This window comes from Littorina saxatilis, linkage group LG15 (assembly GCF_037325665.1).
Source record: "Littorina saxatilis isolate snail1 linkage group LG15, US_GU_Lsax_2.0, whole genome shotgun sequence".
Classification (NCBI taxonomy): domain Eukaryota; kingdom Metazoa; phylum Mollusca; class Gastropoda; order Littorinimorpha; family Littorinidae; genus Littorina; species Littorina saxatilis.
Genome location: NC_090259.1, coordinates 20861118 through 20885733, shown reverse-complemented (window position 1 = coordinate 20885733; position 24616 = coordinate 20861118). Strand labels below are relative to the sequence as shown.

At 39.4% G+C, this 24616-nt stretch overlaps 2 protein-coding genes and 1 long non-coding RNA gene across 4 annotated transcripts in view; all 3 read right to left on the bottom strand.

Moving 5' to 3' along the window:
* Window positions 1-24616, bottom strand: part of LOC138948792 (folylpolyglutamate synthase, mitochondrial-like) — a 324370-nt gene that overhangs the window by 65923 nt on the left and 233831 nt on the right. The gene's annotated exons all lie outside the window — the stretch shown is intronic.
* On the bottom strand, window positions 16777-18895 carry LOC138948079 (uncharacterized). Its single transcript, XR_011449877.1, has 2 exons — window positions 18791-18895; window positions 16777-16965 (listed from the first exon to the last, which is right to left on the bottom strand). It is a non-coding gene; the product is annotated as an uncharacterized lncRNA (long non-coding RNA).
* LOC138947948 (uncharacterized) lies at window positions 21111-23464 on the bottom strand. Its single transcript, XM_070319473.1, has 3 exons — window positions 22955-23464; window positions 22496-22689; window positions 21111-22074 (listed from the first exon to the last, which is right to left on the bottom strand). Exons 1-3 carry the CDS (start codon window positions 23226-23228, stop codon window positions 21130-21132), a joined length of 1413 nt encoding a protein of 470 aa, XP_070175574.1. The 5' UTR covers window positions 23229-23464; the 3' UTR covers window positions 21111-21129.

The following is a 24616-nucleotide window of genomic DNA, read 5'->3' as shown; positions in this document are numbered from 1 at the left end:
GTAGTTCAGAGTATGTTTGACCTGACCAAAGCTGTTCATTACTGCCACCCTGAAAAGATATCACAGAAATAATTAATGCTTGATGAAGACATATGCAATTGCAAAAAACTCTTACCAAAAAAAAACCATTCAGGTTAAGGACATGACAGACGGACTACACAAAACAGTGTTTTCTCTCAAAACAAACACAAAACAGCGTGTTTCCTATGTGAAATCCCTCAAAACGCGTTTCGGAAAACATTGTTTAGTGTTTCCGCGTCGTGTTTTTGGTTTTAGAGCCTGTTCTAAAATCTGAAAACACGTTTTGGTAGTCAGCCAATGAACAGCGGACGATCAATTCACGAGACTCGGTTTCCGGCATCAACAAGAAAGGGAAAAAAATGGCCGACCCAGAGGCGGTACCGATTCAAGGTAGTACTGGAGCCCTGAATCCTTACTAGAGCTATATGGAGCCTGTAACGTTTGACAAGAGTTACAAATATCAGTGGGCGCTTTCAGCCGTGTTGTTTACAAACCCGAAACCCGAACAAGCGCAGTATGCTGTACTGGACGGGTCAACCTGACACTGACCGTTTCAGTGGGCGCTGCATGCATGCATGTGTACAAACTGACCGCACACAGCGCGGTAGCTGGAACGGGTCAAGCTGACACTGACCGATATTTCTGTGAAAATAGGAACCGTGCTAGTCTGTGTGTTTCGCGTGTGACATCCCCGCTTTGAAAACATGTGTTTTTACAACGTTTTGAGTTGGAGTTTTTGTCGAAAACATTGTTTTGTGTTGCCCGTCTGTCATGACCTTTACAGAACTAAAAATAAATCCTCTGAATAATAAAACTGAGAAAATTGAGCCTATTACAATGAGTATGGCTGGGGGACACTACATTCTTTTACATATGATGAATATTTTTTGTTTAAATGAATAAAATCTTTGAGAGAATTTGACAGTTAAGGTTCATAGAGACTGGTCTATTATGTTTTCTCAAATTACTGAGCATAACTCTCACACACACACACAAAGAAAAAAAGGTGAAAAGGGTAGGAGCGAGCTGACAGTCACTCAAAAACTGCACTGAAAGGAGTTGAAATAAATTGATGAATAATCATCACACCGACACGAAAACTATATCCCTGCCTAGATTTTCAGATCTGAAAACATTTAAGTGCTGTTCACATGACAGACGAGCAAACAACTTTCCCCCCGACTCGAAGTCGTTTGAAAATACCTCCTGGGTTGTCGGCAAAACGTCAGCCATGTGAACGGCTCCAGCAATTTAGAAACAATTAAGGTAAGACTTAGCAGCGACTCCAAAAACTGCTGGACTTGGCCGTGGAATAACACAGATATTCCGCAGACGTTTCTTATCGCCGCTTACTGATTGGTTAGCTATAGCAAAACTATCGCCAAACTGCTCTTACTGCATTAGGAGGTAGCTCCGATAGCTGCACTGGTACTCAAAGTCGGACAAGAATCGTCGCTTAAAACAAGTTTGAGCGTTTTTGCTGATCACAAGGGCAGCAACTTTGATTTGATTTGGCGCTTTCTTTCTTTATTTGGTGTTTAACGTCGTTTTCAACCACAAAGGTTATGATTTGGCGCTGACTAAAATTGTTTCAAAGTAGGGGGAAAGTTGGTACAGAGTCTGCCATGTGAACAAAACTTAAATCACAACCTGACTCACCAAAGAAAAAAGAAAAAATTGAGGTTGGGAGAGAGAGAAATCTTGAAGTTGAACAGTTATTGATTTATAAGGCTAAGTGATATGTGAATAGTTACTTACCTCAACTCAAAAAGCAAGGTCTTGTTTGTAGTTCAGAGTATGTTTGACCTGACCAAAGCTGTTCATTACTGCCACCCTGAAAAGATATCACAGAAATAATTAATGCTTGATGAAGACATATGCAATTGCAAAAAACTCTTACCAAAAAAAACCATTCAGGTTACAGAACTAAAACTAAATCCTCTGAATAATAAAACTGAGAAAATTGAGCCTATGAGTATGGCTGGGGGACACTACATTCTTTTACATATGATGAATATTTTTTTTTGAAATGAATAAAATCTTTGAGAGAATTTGACAGTTAAGGTTCATAGAGACCGGTCTATTATGTTTTCTCAAATTACTGAGCATAACTCTCACACACACACAAAGAAAAAAATGTGAAAAGGGTAGGAGCGAGCTGACAGTCACTCAAAAACTGCACTGAAAGGAGTTGAAATAAATTGATGAATAATCACACCGACACAAAAACTATATCCCTGCCTAGATTTTCAGATCTGAAAACATTTAAGTGCTGTTCACATGACAGACGAGCAAACAACTTTCCCCCGACTCGAAGTCGTTTGAAAATATCTCCTGGGTTGCTGGCAAAAAGTCAGCCATGTGAACGGCTCCAGCAAGTCAGAAACAATTGAGGTAAGACTTAGCAGCGACTCCAAAAACTGCTGGACTTGGCCATGGAATAAAAAAGATATTCCGCTGACTTTTCTTATCGCCGCTCACTGATTGGTTAGCTATAGTCAGGGCCTAGCATTGGATAAAGTGTGTTCAGCTTACAAAGGCGGGGGTCTGGGGGCCGCCCCCTGAATTTGAAGATTTGTTGGAGATTTTTTTTTCTCCTAAAATGACCCCCCCCCCCCCCCCCCCCCCTAAAGAAGATTGAGCAACTAAATTATGCCATAGTCCGTATCGGCACATTACTTCTTCTGACTTGCCTTCGGAACAAAATCCAGCCATTCCCACTTCCAGGAATACCTGGATTCTTTGTCACTGAATGGCTGACCACGTTCAACAATGTCGCTTCGATACAGTCTAGAGCCACAAAACACCGGCACAAAGCATGCTCGCGCGATGCCAGAGGAAGTGTGTGCTCAAGCAAACTGTCAAACCGATTGAGAATTGAACCGAACGGCGCACAAAACGAAAGCTGGGACTGTTTGGGTTTACCGTTTGGGGATAACAGGTTTTTGCATTTCGGCGTACACCAAATCGAGTTCCGCGTACCGGAGATGTTATTTCGGCGTAAAGTACGCCGAACGGCTTACAATGCTAGGCCCTGTATAGTCAAACTATAGCCAAACTGCTTTTGTCGCATTAGGAGGTAGCTCCAATAGCTGCACTGGCCTTCAAAGTCTGACAAGTCGCTTATAACAATAATCGCTTATCGTCGTTTGATAGTTTGCGCTGTTTACAACACAAGGGTAGCACTTTTTATTTGATTTGGCACTGACTAAAACTGTTTTAAAGTAGGGGGTAGTTGGTACAAAGTCTGCCATGTAAACAAAAGTCACAACCTGACTCACCAAAGAGAAAATAAAAAAAATTGAGGTTGGGCGAGAGAGAAATCTTGAGATTGAACTATGAGGCAGAGTGATATGAATGGTTACTTACCTGGACTCAATAAGCTAGGTCTTGTTTGTAGTTCAGAGTATGTTTGACCTGACTGAAGCTGTTCATTACCGCCACCTTGAACAAATATCACAGAAATAGTTAACATTTGATGAAGATGCAATTTACATTTGATGGATGACATTCTTTTTTAAATGAAGACAGAAAAAAATCTTTAAAAAGTCCACACTTGTTCATCAATAAAAAACACACATGCCTGGGTAATTTGAAAATAAAAAAATAAAGCAATCATCAACATACCACCCTGTTTTTCTTCTTTACTGAAAACAGTGCATTTGTTTCCCTAAACCAGCCAAATTCATAAAACAAAAAGACCCTGACAAATGTGTCGCTGTCAACGATGCATCTGTTGCTATTGAGATATACCTGTACATCTTCACCTGGCCGCAGTAGCGAAACCAGTCTGCGTTAGCGGCGTCTGTGGCGATGTTGTCTGTTGAGGGCTGAGGTCACTGTCCATCTCAGCTTTCTTCAAGTTCAAACACACTGTCTGCATACTCATGGCTTTCTGAAAAATAAATCCTTGAAATTAATTAGGAACACAATGATTCATCATTCACAAGCCTCAAAGTCACACTCACAACAAAAACAAAATTGGAATGTATAATATAATTTAAAAACAATTAAGGTAAGACTTAGCAGCGACTACAAAAGCTGCTGCACTTGGCCGTGGAATAAAAAAGATATTCCGCTGACTTTTCTTATCGCCGCTTACTGATTGGTTAGCTATAGAGTCAAACAATAGCCAAACTGCTTTTGTCGCATTAGGAGGTAGCTCCAATAGCTGCACTGGCCTACAAAGTCTGACAAGAATCGTTGCTAAAAACAAGTTTGACAGTTTGCGCTGTTTAGCAGTTTACATCACAAGGGTAGCACTTTACTCTTTAGATTTGATTTGGCGCTGACTAAAATTGTTTCAAAGTAGGGGGAAAGTTGGTACAAAGTCTGCCATGTAAACAAAAGTCACAACCTGACTCACCAAAGAGAAAAAAAAATTGAGGTTGGAAGAGAGAGAAATCTTGAAGTTGAACGGTTATTGATTTATGAGGCAGAGCGATATGAATGGTTACTTACATTGACTCAATACGCAAGGTCCTGTTTGTAGTTCAGATCAGAGTATGTTTGAACTGACCGAAGCTGTTCATTACCGCCACCTTGAACAAATATCACAGAAATAGTTAACACTTGATGAAGATGCAATTTACATGTCATTTGATGGATGACATTTTTTTAAATGAAGACAGAAACAAATCTTTAAAAAGTCCACACTTGTTCATCTGACAATGAAAACAAAATTAGAATACATGTATAATCAGTAGATTAGAAACTAGAAGTTTACCAACAGACAGGAAGCTGATAAATGTTAAATGAGAATGTAAAAAACTACCATCCAATTCGCAGGTTACATACATTTGTTTACTTCAACAAAAATCGGGTTGGTTGAATTTTACATCGTGTGTAAATGTAGATCAGCTCGCGAATAAAATATTATTATTCAATCACTATCAATATCATGAATATGAAAAGCAGAGTCTCGTCTACTTGTGAACAATGTTTCAAACGATTATATTTGAAGCGAACGGGTAGACTAAGTAAGACATGTGTTGTAATTTAGCAACCTCCCCGATTTGTGTGTGCATGTGATCGACCGGCGAATCGGAGCATTTTCACTGTTACTGTTTTAATTTCACAACTTCTATTCTAAAAACCAAACGACAACATCAATCAACATCATGTTTTTGGAAAAGTTAGTTGACTCACACCTCGTTCAGAAAAAACAATCTTGGATGAATAGAACAGTTGTTCTTCCAGGCAAAAAATAAAATAAAATCGAGAATGCAACTGTAGTGTGAGCCCTCCCAAATCCCGGCATCAGTCATCAAATTCGAAATCAAATTGTTCCATCAGTTAATTCACTTAGTACTTCGTTAGACAATCAATCTTCATTTTAGAATGAAAGACAAGGATTACCTTACATCCAATAAGCAACTCAAAATACACGGCAGGAAGATAAAAGGGTGAAAAACGCCACAACATGTGGCAGAATACTCCATAGCGCCAACCGGAAATGATCGAGATCATTAATTAACAAGGGAAATAACTGAAAGATATTGCTCTTTGCAGTTGTTATTGTCTCCCTTAAAACAAATGGCTCACTGAACTAAACATTATGAGTGTAGTCTAAATGCTCAGTTGACCAAAAAACAAAACTTCAGCAACTTTTTTTTAACCAACATTTTTTTTAATTGAAAGTTGGCAGTGTCTTTGTTTTTAGATTTATTTTATCAAATAAAAGAAATAAAAAGACTGAGAACAAATTTTATGATAAAAATTTAATAAAAATCCAATACATAAAATAAAAATATTTGTTTAAAAAAATAAAATGTATTCTTTGAACCCAAACTGTCTAAAAATAAATTTAAAAATAACCGAATAAAGGTTATAAATGCAATTAAAATTCTAAATAAAAAAAATGTCACCAAGAAGAATAACTAATTTTTATGTTAAAATGTCAAAATTAAATACAGGTAAAAAAAATAAACATAAAAAGAATTGTTTTTATAAAGAACAAACATAAATGCACGGTATTAAATTAGGAAAACAAAGATTGCAATCACCTTTTCAAATAAGCGTGGTGAAATCGTTTGGACTGCAACAACTTCTGCGTAAAAATTGGCGAAATGTAAGGCGCGAATAGCGAAGGTGTCACGCATTCCAGCATGAAAAAGAAAAAAAAAACCTGCATGCAGGATCATGGTGGCTGGGGACGCTCGCCTTATAAAATATAGTCAAACTCAGACAGCAAACTTCGGCTGATTGCAAAAAGTTATCACATACACTTTTTTGCAAAATAACAAATGACACAAACAAATTGCAAAAAAACCTTTATTATAAATATTTTTTTACACACACTCAAAACCTTATTTGGAGGGTTTAGACGCACTCAACAACAAAAATGGCATACAATACTTTGTCCCAAATTCAGATTTTTCAATTGTCATTTTTGTAATTAATATACAATAATTCGCAAAATAAATACCATAATTGTTCACAAACAAAAGCTTTAAAATAATTCAGCTTTAAAAAGTAGAGTAGCTGACAGCGCCAGCAAGAATCCAGCTGGCTATGATATGCCGCTGGTCATGGTCAGATCATGTGAGAAATGACAAATTGTAACCATGTGGTATCCATACGATTTCTGACATATGTACAATATGTGGCAACTGGCATCTGTCCCGCAGATGATTTCCAGATCTTTTGCTACCTGGGTACATGGTGGTTTTCAAGTTCCTCATTTTGTTACATGTCCCCATACAACACTTTACCTATTCATTTTGTTATTTGGTTAGTTAATTTGAAATTAATGTTAAAGTTCCTAACTGAGTTTGTTATCTAAATTTCGCCATAACGCATTTATTAACTCATTCATTTATGAACTTATTTATGTATCATTTCCCTATTCGTCTATTTGTTTATTTTTTTATTTCAGTTATTTCGGCATGTAGGTATTTCGGTTGTAAGCAATTCAGTTATAATAAAACAAATTCACCCATTATTAGAAAGGAGAAAACAAATTGGAATGTCGGGTGCACATTCCAAGTTGATCCCTTTTTTAACTAAAAATAGCGCGCGTTATTACTAACAATGCTCTTTTTCAAGCTTATAAAATATAAAGCCCACATGTTAAAATACCTTGACAACTACAAAGTGGGAAATTACAACGACGGTCAACAGTCAGAGTTATATATTGCTTGCAAGCCTGTCCGCCCTGTATCCAAGATATCCCCCATGCACTGGCATGGTCCTAAGAGGACACACTTATTACTCAACAGTAAATTCCAGTAAGCCTTTAGTCGGACTCTGTCATTTTTATGTTTGTGAATGTCACAGAAAAAACCCACAACTCCCAAGATCACGGAAGCATGATTAACCATTCAGTCAATTCAAGGGAATGCACGCTGAAAACGTCCGCTTTCATTTCACCTAAGAGGGGGAGGAAGGTGTTTTGTTAATTTTCTATTGCTGGTACTCGCACGTGTCCAAAGTGTGTGGGAAAAAGAACAAGTCGCGTAAGGCGAAATTACTACATTTAGTCAAGCTGTGGAGCTCACAGAATGAAACTGAACGCACTGCATTTTTTCCCAATGACCGTAGTCCGCCGCTCGTACAAAGGGCGGTGAAATTAACGACCCTGTTTAGCGCGGAAGTGGTTGCGCTCTGTTGCATAGCACGCTTTTCTGTACCTCTCTTCGTTTTAACTTTCTGAGCGTGTTTTTAATCCAAACATATCATATCTACATGTATATGTTTTTGGAATCAGAAATCGACAGGGAATACGATGAAATTGTTTTTAGATCGATTTCGGAAAATTAATTTTAATCATAATTTTTATATTTTTAATGTTTAGAGCTTGTTTGTAATCCAAATATAACATATGTATACGTTTTTGGAATCAGAAAATGACGAAAAATAAGATGAAAATGTTTTTGGATCGTTTGATAAAAAAATAATTTTAATTACAAGTTTCCGATTTTTAATGACCAAAGTCATTAATTAGTTTTTAAGCCATCAAGCTGAAAGTCCGGCCTTCGTCGAAAATTGCTTTGCCAAAATTTCAATCAATTTGATTGAAAAATAGTGGTTTCGCTGTGCTGCATAGCACGCTTTTCTGTACCTCTCTTCGTTTGGTTTAAACTGTTTTATTCAACGTTTGTGCATTATTTACAAATAAAAAACGCATATAGAGTAAACAACACAAGCATAATGCTTATAGTGGTGTTTACAGTTTTCTAGAAAAATACATATAAATGGCGGCTATTGTACAGTTTAAATGAAGAGCAAGCAAACATGAAAAGAAAATTGAATGAAAAATGTACATCAAAACAAAAATCCGTTTAAGAATACATATATTATATTTTTCGTTTTAACTTTGTGAGCGTGTTTTTAATCCAAACAAGTCCGGCCTTTGTCGAAGATTGCGTGGCCAAAATTTCAATCAATTTGATTGAAAAATGAGGGTGTGACAGTGCCGCCTCAACTTTTACAAAAAGCCGGATATAACGTCATCGATTGATTGATTGAAAAAATGAAAAAAAAAATGTCCGGGGATATCATTCCCAGGAACTCTCATGTAAAATTTCATAAAGATCGGTCCAGTAGTTTAGTCTGAATCGTTCTACACACACACACGCACAGACACACACAGACACACAGACACACACACACACACAGACACACACAGACACACAGACACACAGACACACACATCACGACCCTCGTCTCGATTCCCCCTCTATGGACATTCTGTGAAATCGACAGCTTGACTAAATGTTGTATTTTCGCCTTACGCGACTTGTTTTTTGCTGTTTGTTTCTCTCTTTTTCTTTATTTTGTCTTATATGTCTGTAATGAACATTTTAAAATGAAGAGGAAAAACACTACCCACGATCCTCTCAACGAAACAGTACATTAAAAAACCTGCGCACGCGCACACACACACAAACACAACTTTTCGAGAAAACATTGGCTGCATTTTTTTTTTACTGGTGAGCGTACCCCAAAAAGAAATCCAACATGTGTTGTCCATATGATTTGCCCGTTCGGTTTTCTTTTGTTCTCATACGCGAGATGTCTCAAGAGGACCCATTTTGGCAAAGTTTAGAGGAAGGGGGGGGGGGGGGAGGGGGGAGCATGTCCGTAATTTTATTATCCAAGTGAACAAACGATCGACAAAAGCCCGACAAAAGACTGCCAAGTGCCGTAAATGAGTCAGGTAAGAACAAGGTGCGATTTTTGACTTGTACTTCATACCAGTTTTCCTCGCCTCTTCTCTCCTTAACAACGGTCTAGCAACAACGTTTGGGGGGTGTAATCTCATAAGGAGTGACATAATATCACATGCGAATATGAGGGAACGAGACAGAAGAATGAATAAAACAGCCGCTATTACGCTATCTGTGTTGTGGCTGGAAGAAAAAAGAAAAAGAAAGAATACCGTCCAACTAACACGAAGAAGAATGGGAAAAAAATCTTAAATAAAGGGAGAGGTACAAAGGTTGCGATTCATCTCGGCTAGATATTATTCACGATTTTTGTAAACATACATGTAGTAAGCCTATACTCGCATCAGACACATATTTTACATGTATCAGCATCCTACATTTTGTCCGTGTCTGCCTTCTGGCCGGGTTTGCGATTTCTACATATTATATTCATGTGTTCTTCTCTCTGACAGTGCGGGCTCAACTTTTACAAACGGGAAAATATGACATCAAATAACGCTATCAAATATCGGAGAACAGCCACACAAGCGAATGCTCTCAAGAATATGTAAACCAATGTTCATCAAAATCCGTCAGGTAGCACACACACCCACACACACCCACACCCACACACACACACACACACACACACACAGTCCGAGTGTGTCATTACTTGAATGGGGTGTGCACGTTAAAGATCCCACGATTGACAAAAGGGTCTTTCCTGGCAAAATTGTATTGGCATAGATAAAAATGTCCACCAAAATACCCGTGTGACTTGGAATAATAGGCCATGAAAAGTGGCTAGGATATGCGCCGAAATGGCTGCGATCTGCTGGCCGATGTGAATGCGTGATGTATTTTGTAAAAAAAAATTCCATCTCACACGGCATAGATAAAAATCCCTGCGCCTTGAATATGTGCGCGATATAAATTGCACAAAATAAAAATACAAAAATAAATAAATAAATCCCTGCGCTTAGAACTGTACCCACGGAATACGCGCGATATAAGCCTCATATTGATTGATTGATTGAATCAGTGAATGTGAAAAGACTATGGGTAGTCGTCTAAGACAGGTTAAAATCAGTCTAACGAATGACTACACAAACCTGCATGTGTCAGGTTTTAATTTTTGTTTGTTTGTTCTTTCTTTATTTTGTTTTGTTATTTCGTACGTTCGTTGATAAAATGCCGTCCCAACCTGCCGCCCACACACACACACCACACACACACACACACACACACATTATAATCCCCCCTCCCGAATCCCCTCCCCCATTCTCCACCCGATAGCTCCTCTTTGTCTCACTCTCTCCTCCTTACAAATAACAATTTGATACGTTCATCTTTAATCCACCCCCCTCCCCGAATCACCTCCCCATTCTCCACCCGATAGCTCCTCTTTGTCTCGCTCTCTCCCCCGGTGTGACGTTTTCATCTTTCGCCGTGTTGATATTTCGCTTCTCGGCCTCGTTGAACTAGTATAAACTCTACACTGAACAAAAAAACACCCTACGATAGTACTGATGAGCGACCTTGTGTACCTTACATTCATGGGGTCAAATTTGTCCAACCAATTTGTTTTATTTAACTTAGAAATTTGATTCATCCTAAAATGTTTCCTTCTTACTCAAGGGACGTAACCACTCAGTACACGTTTTCGAAGAATTAGATTTTGGGGTTGAAATCTATTAAATTTTACCACCAATTTTCTTCACATGCAAGAAACTGACATGCTTTTCGTCCTTAAATAATTTCACTTCTTAATTTTACCAGGAAACAACATTTCAGTCTTGAGTATATGTCGAGGGGGAAATATGTACACAGGCGAAAGATTGAAATCGTGACACCGGCAGGGTATCTCGGCTGCCTACTTGAGTGAGTAACAGAACAGGTCGACAAAAGACAGTCAAGTATGTAATGAGCCAATGTGTCAAGTTCTGAATTCTCCTCATACCACTGTCCGCTGGGCAGATTCACTTGAACTTGAAGCAGCTTGTCTGGATACATCGTCCTCCCTCAAGATCGTAAAATGCCCAATTAAGTACTTGAGATATCAATGGCCGCCCCCGCTTTCAGTCTCATGCACTGAGCTAGTCTGATTAAACAGCTTTCTAAAGGTTGCGTCCGTCTATGTGAAACGTGTTTTTCCTTTGTGTTCCACTGCTTGTGACCCATTGTTTCGCTATACTGACTCAAAATTTGAGTCTAAAAGAATGTGTATCTCTTGAACTGAGTTAGGGCTGACATTGTGACTATTGGAAAGACCCGCCATCTTTGGCCGGTCCGTTTCCAATCATGGTCTCGACAATCAATAGTAATCTGTGCATGTGTACATGGAGTACAATAAGTGATAACGTCTCATGTGGAACAACTGAAAACAACTTACCTTCGAGTTGATTACGATGAATATTTTAGTCCTGAAAGTGTTCATCAAAGTTGAAAACCAAATTTGGGATACACAAAGTCGACCGTGGCCATCACCGGAGAACACTGTCGGTTAGTAACGCGTCTTTTTTGGGGAGGGAAAGTTTCGCACTCGCAAATCCATTTAACTCAGCAAATTCCTTGAAACAATATGCATTTATGTTATACTCTTTTCGTCTTACACAATTAGTGAACCTCTATGTTTGACCGAACATTAATTGAATAGAATATTACGAAACTAAAAATGCAGGTGAAAAAACCGATATGATTGACAAAGTTTCGACGTTGTCTCTCACTGTCTCTCTCTGACTCTCTCTGTCTCCCTCTCTCTCTGTTTCTGTCTCTCCTTTCTCTGTCTCTGTCTCTGTCTCTCTTTGCCTCTGACTCTGACTCTGTCTCTGACTCTGTCTGTCTGTCTGTCTGTCTGTCTGTCTGTCTGTCTGTCTGTCTCTCTGTCTGTCTCTCTCTCTCTCTCTCTCTCTCTCTCTCTCTCTCTCTCTCTCCCCCGACCCCCAGCCCCAATTTTTGGAAGGTTAGAAACTAGAGGACGTACATTTCTGTACAGTCACCATAAAATCTTCATTATGAATGCAAAAATGTTAACAAAATCGGCAAACCATAAAAGAACATGAAACAAGTCGCGTAAGGCGAAAATACAATATTTAGTCAAGTAGCTGTCGAACTCACAGAATGAAACTGAAGGCAATGCCATTTTTCAGCAAGACCGTATACTCGTAGCATCGTCAGTCCACCGCTCATGGCAAAGGCAGTGAAATTGACAAGAAGAGCGGGGTAGTAGTTGCGCTAAGAAGGATAGCACGCTTTTCTGTACCTCTCTTTGTTTTAACTTTCTGAGCGTGTTTTTAATCCAAACATATCATATCTATATGTTTTTGGAATCAGGAACCGACAAAGAATAAGATGAAAGTGTTTTTAAATTGATTTGGACAATTTAATTTTGATAATAATTTTTATATATTTAATTTTCAGAGCTTGTTTTTAATCCGAATATAACATATTTATATGTTTTTGGAATCAGCAAATAATGGAGAATAAGATAAACGTAAATTTGGATCGTTTAATAAATTTTTATTTTTTTTTACAATTTTCAGATTTTTAATGACCAAAGTCATTAATTAATTTTTAAGCCACCAAGCTGAAATGCAATACCGAAGTCCGGGCTTCGTCGAAGATTACTTGACCAACATTTCAACCAATTTGGTTGAAAAATGAGGGCGTGACAGTGCCGCCTCAACTTTCACGAAAAGCCGGATATGACGTCATTAAAGACATTTATCAAAAAAATGAAAAAAAACGTTCGGGGATTTCATACCCAGGAACTCTCATGTCAAATTTCATAAAGATCGGTCCAGTAGTTTAGTCTGAATCGCTCTACACACACACACAGACACACACACACGCACACACACACACACACGCACACACACACGCACATACACCACGACCCTCGTTTCGATTCCCCCTCGATGTTAAAATATTTAGTCAAAACTTGACTAAATATAACAAGTCGCGTAAGGCGAAAATACAATATTTAGTCAAGTAGCTGTCGAACTCACAGAATGAAACTGAACGCAACGCAACGCAGCAAGACCGTATACTCGTAGCATCGTCACTCCACCGCCCGTGGCAAAGGCAGTGCCCGTGGAATTGACAAGAAGAGCGGGGTATTCGTTGCGCTGAGAAGGATAGCACACTTTTCTGTACCTCTCTTCGTTTTAACTTTCTGAGCGTGTTTTTAATCCAAACATATCATATCTATATATTTTTGGAATCAGGAACCGACAAGGAATAAGATGAAAGTGTTTTTAAATTGATTTCGAAAAAAAAAAATTTGATAATAATTTTTATATATTTAATTTTCAGAGCTTGTTTTTAACCCGAATATAACATATTTATATGTTTTTGGAATCAGCAAATGATGGAGAATAAGATAAACGTAAATTTGGATCGTTTTATAAATTTTTATTTTTTTTACAATTTTCAGATTTTTAATGACCAAAGTCATTAATTAATTTTTAAGCCACCAAGCTGAAATGCAATACCGAACCCCGGGCTGCGCCGAAGATTACTTGACCAAAATTTGAACCAATTTGGTTGAAAAATGAGGGCGTGACAGTGCCGCCTCAACTTTCACGAAAAGCCGGATATGACGTCATCAAAGACATTTATCAAAAAAATGAAAAAAACGTTCGGGGATTTCATACCCAGGAACTCTCATGTCAAATTTCATAAAGATCGGTCCAGTAGTTTAGTCCGAATCGCTCTACACACACACACACACACACACACACACACACACGCACGCACGCACACACGCACGCACATACACCACGACCCTCGTTTCGATTCCCCCTCTACGTTAAAACATTTAGTCAAAACTTGATTAAATTTAAAAAGGAAAGAGGTGCATTTAAAGGCTGTTGGGTACTGGCTCTTAAAATCCGTTCAGCAGAATGAGTTCGCATGTAACTGAAACTATTCTTAAAAGTTACTTGGTGATTTTAAAAGCTTGATAACACAAGTCCCATGATTTTAGACATGCTACAATGCCTTTAATCGAAGAAAGTTTGCGTTCTTGGACGAGTCAATACAGCTGGCTCGAAAATCACCTCCCTTGGACGCGTGACGTCTATAGCGGAATCGGCCGGGTGGAACGGCGCTCTCTAATTATGCCGTGCAATCCCAGCAAACACACAACGTAAATACGACGTTGCGAAAATGTGAATTTTTCGTGTCATTAGCAACGTTGCGAACTTTACGTGAAATTTACGTTGAGCCAACCAAAAAACGCAACGTAAAACCAACGTTGTGTCATTGTGAGATTTTGGTGTTCTTTCGACGTTGTAATACAACGTAAAATTTACGTGAATTTCGCGTTGCATTTTGGTGTCTTACAAATGTTGCGAAGATTACGTGAAATTTACGTGGATCCAACCAAAAAACACAACGTGAAAGCAACGTTGCGTTACAGTTGTGTTTTTTTGTTTTTTACACGTTGGTACATAACGTAAATTTCACGTGGATTCCACCTTAAAAAGCAACGTAAAATCGACGTTGTATTATTGTGATTTTCTGGTGTTCGAACAACGTTGGTATACTCACGTGATTTTCACGTGAAATTCACGTGATTTAAAAACAAAAGTTAGTTTGATACAACAAACGTTCCTACAACGTAGTTTCAATGTAAACACACAACGTTGGGGTTTGATTGATCGCCAACGTGCCCTCAACGTGAAATCCACAACGAATCCTACGTCAGTCATTACCAATTTTTCACCTGCACGGTTTCGTATCGTTTATCAAAGAAATGTACCTTTGAAAATTACGTAAGGTGAACAGATTTTCAAATACAGGAGATAGATATGTGCGAAACTATCACCGAATAACAAATGACTCAGTCAGACGTTATGAAATTAAGCGCCGATGTACCGCGCAATGTATTTAATTGCTTTGGCGTTCCAAATGCGTCCGGTTACATTTTCTGGCATCATTAATGCATCAACGAGAATTGAAAAGTAATGCTAAAAATATAATTGTGTACGTTTAAAGTTGATCTACTGTGCTCATCAAACCTCTTGTTGTATTTTGTAAATTGGCGAGAGGGGGGCAGAATACATTAACCTAATCTCTGTGATTGTCTATACGTGCGTGTGTGTGTGTGTGTGTGTGTGTATGTGTGTGTGTGTGTGTGTGTGATTACACGTGTTAGTGTGTGTGTGTGTGTGTGTGTGTGTGTGTGTGTGTGTGTGTGTGTGTGTACACATGTTAGTGTGTGGGTGTGTGTGTGTGACATCAGTTTGTGTATGTGTGTGTCATATCAGTTTGTGTATGTGTGTTTGTGGGTGGCTGTGTGTGTATGTGTGTGTGTGTTTGTGTCCCTCGGCGCGTGACAATATATCTGCCAATAAGTTGAACTAAAACAGGGTTCAAGTGGGAATTACACCTGAAAAAGCAGGAAGGGAGCAGAATACATGTTATGAACTCCGTTATTTATTGTTAGAAATGTTATAACCTGGGAGAAGTCACCCTCGCACCCCGTCCTTAGTTTCTCTTGACCTACCTTTGAAGTATTCTTGAGGACATGACTAGACTACCCGATTGCGCCCATATCACCTTATAACGCTATTTCTGGTTTGCACCAGAAATACATATATTGGTTCTGGTACTGGTAGATACCAGAATTCATAGTTTCTATTTCTGGTTGCTACTAGAATAATTACCTTATAACACTATTTCTGGTTTGCACCATAAATACATATATTGTTTCTGGTTCTATTATTGTTTCTAGCTGATTCTGGTACTGGTAGATATCAGAATTCATAATTGCTATTTCTGGTTTTATGTAAGCATTGCTATTTCTTGTATTAGAGTTCTGTTTATTGTTTCTAATTTATAACTTATAGCATTGTTTCTGGTTGCTACCAGATTTAGCTAAACTGTTTTGGAACATTTCTGATTTAGATAAGCTACCTGAGTGGTTATTCTTAAGTACATTTTGCTTTAATAAAAGATAAGTTAAAGCAACCTCTGTCTTCGGTGTCTTAATGGTATGCTCCTCTGCCTGTGCTATATATATCCTTTTCCTTCCACCGGACCTTCCCACAGTAGAAACATCCAAAACTTACCTCGGAGCATTCACCACTCAGGATGGTAATACCACTTTTTCTAGGTAACAATTTCCAAGAAAAGGGTTTGTGTGTGTGACTGTGTATATGTATATATGTGTGTGTGTGTGTGTGTGTGTGTGTGTGTGTGTGTGTGTGTGTGTGTGTGTATGAATGTGTGTGTGTGTGTGTGTGTGTGTGTGTGTGTGTGTGTGTGTGTAGAGCAATTTACACACACAATTTTCAAGAAGAAATCCCAAAAATTATTTTCCGTTTTGGCGATATATATCTTTGATAACGTCGTCCCCAGCTTTGAGTGAAAGTCGAGACAGCAATCTGACGATTTTTTTAATTATCAAATTGATTGAAAGTTTGATCAGGCATTCTTTGACTCCGGAATACGGGATTGCATTTCAGATTGCAAGCTTAAAATTCAATTAATTTCATTAAGGCATGCATATGTACGGGAAGCAATCAAGATACCTTCAAGTTAAAACACAAAAAGAAAGTAGGCGGCAGGCCTATCTCATGCAACCAAATAATTTCCGACAACACTTACCAGAATTGCTAGGCATACATGTCCCTCGAGAAGTGCCGTCTGTCCCTGTTTTCACGCAGCAGAAGTTTTTATCACAGTCGTTTTCGTTCCAACACTTGCGAGCCCGCCCGCAAGAACTTTCCACAGAGTTGGCTCTACCGTGCCATCCTTGGACGAAGTTTATTTGCAGCACCAACAGACACTGGAAGATTGCAGTTCGTGTAATTTATTTATTTATGATTCATGTGTGTACATGTATTTATTCCCGTGCAGCTGGAAGGTATTCTACCGCAACGTATACTGACTTCGCCTGATGGCATGTTCTTGTCGAGATACATAATCAAAAAGCATTTTTGGGGGGCCAAACTATGGCTACAGTTGGGGATGGAAGTTCACCAAAACTGAAATGCGAAAAAATTGGGTGGGTGTCGACCAAATTTTCCATTTATGATCTAACGCTTCCCAAGGCAGCTGTAACCGGGTGGGGTAGCCGGATTCTGCGATGATTCATGACTGTGTAGCTGCATCATCTGACACCAAGCCTATTTATACACATGTATTTACCCCGTCTGTCCCTATAAAATAACCGACAAACTCTCTCTCTGTGTCGCCCCCGCTCTGTCTCTTTGTCTATCCCTCTGTCTATGTCTCTCTCTCTTTGTAAACCAGTATCTAAGATTGTGTACATACTGTCTTTTGTAAAACATTACGTAGATTCGGAAGCACTCTAGTTTGATTTATTTCGCAAACATAATGCCTCTTGTGAACTTTGCTTCTACACTTTGGGATAACTGCAGCGATATTCATTGAAAAAGACTCAATTCTCTCCATCGCCGTGCTGCAAAACTGATTCTGCACGAGTCCAATAGGTCTACAGATGATAAATTAAAGCTCCTTATTTTCCTCCCATTGAAAGACCATTAAGACCTTATTTTCCCCCCATTAAAGTTTAACAAGGCTGTCTTTAAGTATAAAGTGATGGACGATAATGTTCATCAATATGTACGATCGCATTTTTAAAGATGCCACAAATGATATGGTTCCTAGAACCTACTTCCTCTTATCCAACTCCTAGACTTATACATGTACAAGTCAAGTCAAGTTTAGCCTTCTCGGGAGCGACCCTCTGAAACTCATTACCCCATCAAATTCGAAATGCCACTTCTGTTAAAATGTTAAGGCGCCAGTTATGTTCGCACTTGATGCGTGAATAGATTATTTGTCATATTCGATTTGCTTTCTTACATGATTGCACAATATTCAATAATCATTTTATAACTGCAACTGTGCCCCCCCCCCCCCGCCCCCCCCCCCCCCCATTCAATGTTTCAATCCCAACTTGTTTGTGATTTTTGTGTATTCACTGTAATCGGTTATGCATACATATCTTGACACACTATGACTGTTTCGTTTGAATTATGATAATTCATTACAAAATTATAAAGTAAAATAATGTATTTTGCCCAGTTCTATTTTTGAGCTTAAATTGTCCCTAGGAATTAACCTTCCTCTGACATGTTCATACCAAGTGATTGCCATAAAAAAATCTTTTGATGTTCATGAACATTTACATGGGAATTCTTATATATATACTACCAGCCATACAAAGCTAGGCAGATACGTTTGAGTGCAGATCTTTGTGATGAGGCCGTTAATTATAAAACCAGTTATATGATAGATGATGCCATTCATTCCCAAACCATATTCAGCAAAACAGGTCGATATTTACATGAGGTGGTGTCTATACTGTGGAACCTGCAGCACAGATACCTCCAAAATCAAATTCACAAAAGCAAGGTTCCCGCGTTAAAATCTTCAAAAACTCAGAACAGCTAAAACAAGTTTTGCATATAATTGGAAAGAACAATCAAATTTGAACCCCAAAACAGTTAGTTTTGTTGGTTTAAACAGTGCTTTATTCAACAATTTACGGACATAATTTATAATGTATCGATTGAACACTGGATTTCCCTTCTTTGAGCCATTTATGAAAAAACTAAAACAAACAAATAAACAAACACACTTACCACCTCGATATAGCACAAAACACGGGTTTGAGAGACCATCCTGTCACAGACGACGCATCAGTGCGATGTGTTCACTGAACAAACTTGTTTGAGGTGAAAACATCACCCCCCGCGGGTTGGGGGGGGGGGGGGGGGAGTCCCATATTGGTTGGGACGAGAAAGAATTTGCCCGATGCTCCCCAGCATGTCGTAAGAGGCGACTAACGGATTCTGTTTCTCCTTTTACCCTTGTTAAGTGTTTCTTGTATAGAATATAGTCAATTTTTGTAAAGATTTTAGTCAAGCAGTATGTAAGAAATGTTAAGTCCTTTGTACTGGAAACTTGCATTCTCCCAGTAAGGTAATATATTGTACTACGTTGCAAGCCCCATGGAGCAAATTTTTGATTAGTGCTTTTGTGAACAAGAAACAATTGACAAGTGGCTCTATCCCATCTCCCCCCTTTCCCCGTCGCGATATAACCTTCGTGGTTGAAAACGACGTTAAACACCAAATAAAGTAAGAGGTGAAAAGAGCAGACAATACGTTATCATGTAATTTCATCTCTGTTTTCACGCGAGGAGGACACAGTCGTTGCCTGTGACGGGTCTTTTTGTGACAGTCACCGGCTATGCTGCTGTGCTAATTTCTATTATTGTCCCCAGAATAAGGATCTATTTGGGACATGAGGTGGTTGTACGCTAAGAAGAAGCTCGGTGTGTGGGGGTGGGGCCGGGAGGATGACGGGAGAGGCACTGTACAAGTTAAAAGTTGCGTTGATAACAATTATAAGAGTTTGGTATTGGGCACGTATCAGTTTCGCCCGTGGTCACTATTGTTGCTGTGTCTATATTGTGTCAGGGGGTGAGGGGGGTATAAAATAGTTCAGTTTTTATTAAGTCCAATAACTTTTTAAAAAGAGATAAAATCAGGACCACCGATTTTTAAAAACGTTTAGTATGCAAGGCATCTGTTCTGCCGCAGCAGTTTAAAAACTGAATATTTATAATGTACATAATTTACATAATATACATAATATACATAATATACATAAGACTGGCTTGCTCAAAGATAAATAGAGGTACATGAGGGTAAGGAGAGGTACATTGGAAAAAAAAACGGTCCTGCTGTTCGGCTTTTAAATGCTGATTCCCATATGCAGGGGCGGATCTAGGGGGGTGGGGGTTCTGGACCCCCCAACCCCCCAAAAATCAAAAAAGAATCTGTGACAGTGTCATATTGAGCCGCCCTTTGCCGTCTCAAAGATACATACATAAAATAGGAATAGATTTCATCTTGTGATTAACCTTATTATCTTCCAGGAGAGGCCTACAATCCTCCTCGTACATTTGTGACTAGCCACGACGATTCCAGTGCTAAGGTCATTTTTGGACAAAATAGGGTTTTAATATTTTTGAATTCTGCATTCATTTCTGTTTATTTTGATATGAGAATGAACAGTGTGGGTTAATTAGAATAGGAGTTACAGGCATTTCAAGTGGGGTACTGAAGCAGCGGCCTTTTTGAGAAAACGGTCTCGGAAGATTTACCCTCTTCATGTCATTAAACACCTTAGCAACCGTATTTCAAACTGCCTGAAACATCATGATATTGTACACAGACCATCTGTGACCCATTACAAATACTTATTTTTAACCTAAAAGGTCATTCCAATTTTTAAAAATTTTTTTTAAGGCTACACTTCATGAGTCGGACAGTATTTTTGTATGGAGGTACAATTTTCAGTGGTGACTATTACTTTCTGCTTGGTTATATTATGTAATTTAATTCCAAGTTCTGACATAATACCATGTAAATGATGTTTAATTTGACAATGAGAACAAAAATTTTAAGCTTTTATTAACCCCTTGACTGCCACTAACGTACACTGTACGTTCCACAAAACACATCGCCAGCCACCAGCAACGTACGCCGTACGGAATTGTTGCAACACTTCAGTGTACTTCCAGTTCAAGGGAAGCAATAGTAGAAATTATGCTATAGTCCAGAAGAAAGGATAATAATTTTAATAAAAACAAAGAACGGAAGAAAGAAACATCAGTTGTTACTGCTCGGTCACTAAATGATTGATTGGCTGCAAAATCATACTGTACATACCATACATTTAATCAAACCTTGACTGTAAATGACACACAAAACAGTCAAAACATGCTTTAAAAAAAAAAAAAAAGGGTGTTTCCTACCTCCCGCAGCTAAGATTTACATTATATCCAAGGTCCTTTGATCAAGAAGAATGTACGCTCCCAAAGTGTCATGATACTGATTTCAGAAATATTCCACAAAAACAGTTTCTACAGTTAGCACACAGAACTGTTCCCTGCATGTCCTGCCAAGCAGCTTCACAGAGGCTTCGGGCACACAAGATCCCTCTTGTGAGCAGCCACAAACTCCCGAATGTGGTCATGGAGGTACACCTGTCGTGCTCTTGGTAGCCCAGGAGGGAGAATCTGCTGAGGCATAGGAGGCAGTCGCTCCACTTCATGTTGCACAGCCATCTGAAACTTCTTCTCTTGATCAGCCAGCGTTGTCCTGTAGAAGCAGGCTCCAGGATCCTGGCTGGTAAACCGGAAGTGGCCGATGGGTTTGATGCCTTGTAGTGTCTTGTAGGCTGGTGCCAAGAATGCTTGCCAGTCATAAGTTGGCACAAGTACGGTGCCGTCCTCCAGTCCAACTAGCTGGGCTCTGTTGGATTTGGCCTCTGCAGTGCTCATGGTGACGGCTTTGGCGATGTCTTCAAGACAGGACACATGTTCCCTCCGGTAGGTTTTCTTGAACATGCCGAAGTACTGGTCTGGCGCGAACTTAGTGTGCCCTGGAGGCATGAAGTTGAGGGTGACCTCACTGTGCAGACCCTGCTGGATACGCCAGGCAAAGTAAAACAACACCCAGCGGTTCTTGTTTTGGCCTGCACAGTTGTCACAGTGGAGATCTGCTGACGTTTCCCCCAAGCCAAATGTTGCAAAGAAATGGTGGAGGTAGCTTATAACAGCATTGCTGCCCTTTCCAGCGCTGATTCCTTCGTCAATGAGATAATTTATCTGCTGCTTGACACCCTCACAGTGAGCACCGAACACCCCACACTTCCTTGGCGTCAAGAAATACAGGGGACCAGGTTGGGCAGCCATGTTCGGGTAATGCACCTGTTGTGCAAAGTCAAAGCTGTAGTGCATGTGCACTGGGCGGCTGTTGGGTGGGGTCGTCTCCAGCTGACTCAGGTTGTTCTCCCCAGCCACCACCTGCGCCTGATCCCTCATCCGCTTATAGAGGGCACGCTCCTCGTCAACCTGCAAAATCAAAAGCATAGTTGTAAAAATTAAAAATCCCAATGAGTGGCAGTTGTAGACAGGTTTGACAGTACTGTGTTGTATGTTTGATCTAAAAAGTGTGTTGAAGAGTTAAAAACATCCGCGAATTAAGACTCCCAAGACTTTTTATTTAAATTTACTCTTTCCCAGTAGAATCCAGATTTTTTTCAGATTTTGGAGGGTCCTAATTAGGAGGTATCATGTCCATAGCTCAATTGGTAGGACGCTGGCCTGTGAATGCAATTACGTCCAGGTTCCAGCCCTAGTCGGGACGGAGTATGGTGCCAAAATATTCTGTGCGACATTTGCCGGGCTCTGAATTGCTGTAGAAAGGAAAAAGCGCATTATAAATGCTCAATTTTCTTTTTAGTCTCGGTGAATACGAATATCAAAAGAATACCTGTGAAAGGTGCCGTTGCTGCTCCTGAAGTAGTGCATTCTTCTCTGCATTCGTCATGTTGGCACTCCTGAAGATCTTGTTGTTGTTGCTTTGACATTTCCAGCAAAGATCTGTCATAGGCTTTGCGACAACAACGAATGGACAAAGCTCAAGCCATAGCTGCTTGAATGACGACTTGCAGATGACTCGTCGACCTGAAAGTCAAAAAAAAAAGAACAATAACAAAAACAGTGTTGGGTCACAATGGTGCAGGGGAGGGAGGAGATGGAACAAACACTTCTTGTTCTTAACCCGACACACCTGCAAAAAAACAATTTACAACGACCAAAATCAACAAATCCAATGGGTGGCCATTGCTGACAGGTGCAACTGTGAGAATAAAAATTAATGCACAGCCACAGGACTAATAATCATTCACCACTGAATAAATCAAAATAAAATTATAACAACTCATCTAACCTGTTGCTCGTGCGTAATCCTCATAAAGTCGATAAACCCGATGCTTGGTGTAGGCAGATGGCAAGATAGTGATATCATCCCTCTTGAAGCCAGGGACACGGCCGGGCAGACAGAGTCCATGGTCGTGTGCAAAATTCTTGATGAATCGCACTGTATGGCCGGTGTCTTCAAAAGTGAAGGCTTTGGTATTATTCTTTCTTCCTCCAGCTTTTCTCTGCATCGGTACCAAACCATTTGCTTGAAAATGCTGTGACAGCTTGGTTAGCTTGTCCATGCTGATCCTAAAACAAAAAGCACATAATTATTGTGTGTATGTAATTTTTTCATTGATATTTATAAAACATTCTGTTGGGCAAACAGGAGAGATAAAAATAATGCCTATCTTAACGCACACCATGGTCATACGTGCACCCAATCATGCTCATGAATGCGTTAAAGGACTTGATGTGAATTAACTTTGTTCAATGATTGATAAGCGCATGGACACATGAATTTGATCGCTCATAAGTGTTAAATGTTTAAAATAAAATCAAGAAGAAAAGTATTTAAAATTACTTACATCAAAAGGTAAAGAAGGGCATCTCTGCACACTGGGTGGGCGTTGAAAACGTAACTGCTCCGCACTCTCTGTCTGTCAGTCTGCTCCTTTCTTTTGCTGCTCGTTGTTTTAGGACCTTGTCTCATGCATGAACTGAGGATCCCCAGAATCAGCCAGTCTTTAGCGTCTGAGAAAAAAAGGATGAAAAAAAATTAAAATATTGACTGTAGACATTATTATTTAACTAAAAATTATTATAAAAAAAAACAATAAAAAAAAACTAACAACAACAAAAAAACAATGTGTTGGTAACAGCCTCAGTGTCTGAGTGTACATACACTGTCTTGTGTGGTTGTGTCAGTGTCAGTGTGTGACTGAATGCATTGTCACAGCAGTATGTGTTTGTGTAAACATAATATAAATCTAGTAGACTATAAGTAAGACTCACCTCTACTCATGTCTTGAATGGAGAGCTGCAAAGCCACAATTTCCTCTGGATCGAACTGCGTTAGGCAGCCCTGACGTCACGTGGGTCCCCCTCTTTTGCTTGAACTCTGATTTGTTTGCAGCCTTGTCCATTTTTCTTGCAACATCTTGTCCTTGCATTTTGAAGCATTCCTCCATCATCAACAGCATGCACATCTTGTTCCATATGCACCTCCTCACATTCAACTTCAACATTGACGAGCGGAGTGTCGTCTTCGTCGTCAGTGTCATTGCTGTCGGGAAAATCTTCGGTTTCTGTAGCTTCCTCGTCACTTTCCCAGTCGGAATCGACGCCTGAAGCTGTCTCGTGCGCATTTTCGTTTGAATCTTTGCTCAGAAAATCCTCTAGCATGCTGCTCAGCTCTCTTTGGTCGCTTGAATCGAGGGATACATTGCTGCATGTTGAAAGTAACTTCGCAAGTCGCTCGTTGTTCTCAGCCATTGCTTTCAGTTTCGACAAGACGGAAGTCGGCAGTTACTTCCCCTGACAGATGTTCAGCCAACCAGCGAGCAGTGGAAAAGTACCGTTGCTACCATGTGACCTTATTCTGTGTTCTGATTGGTCATTACTTAAATTTTGTTGACGTCATTTCTTCTACATTTCTAAAAATAGCCGACCTTTTGTCCCATTGATAGCC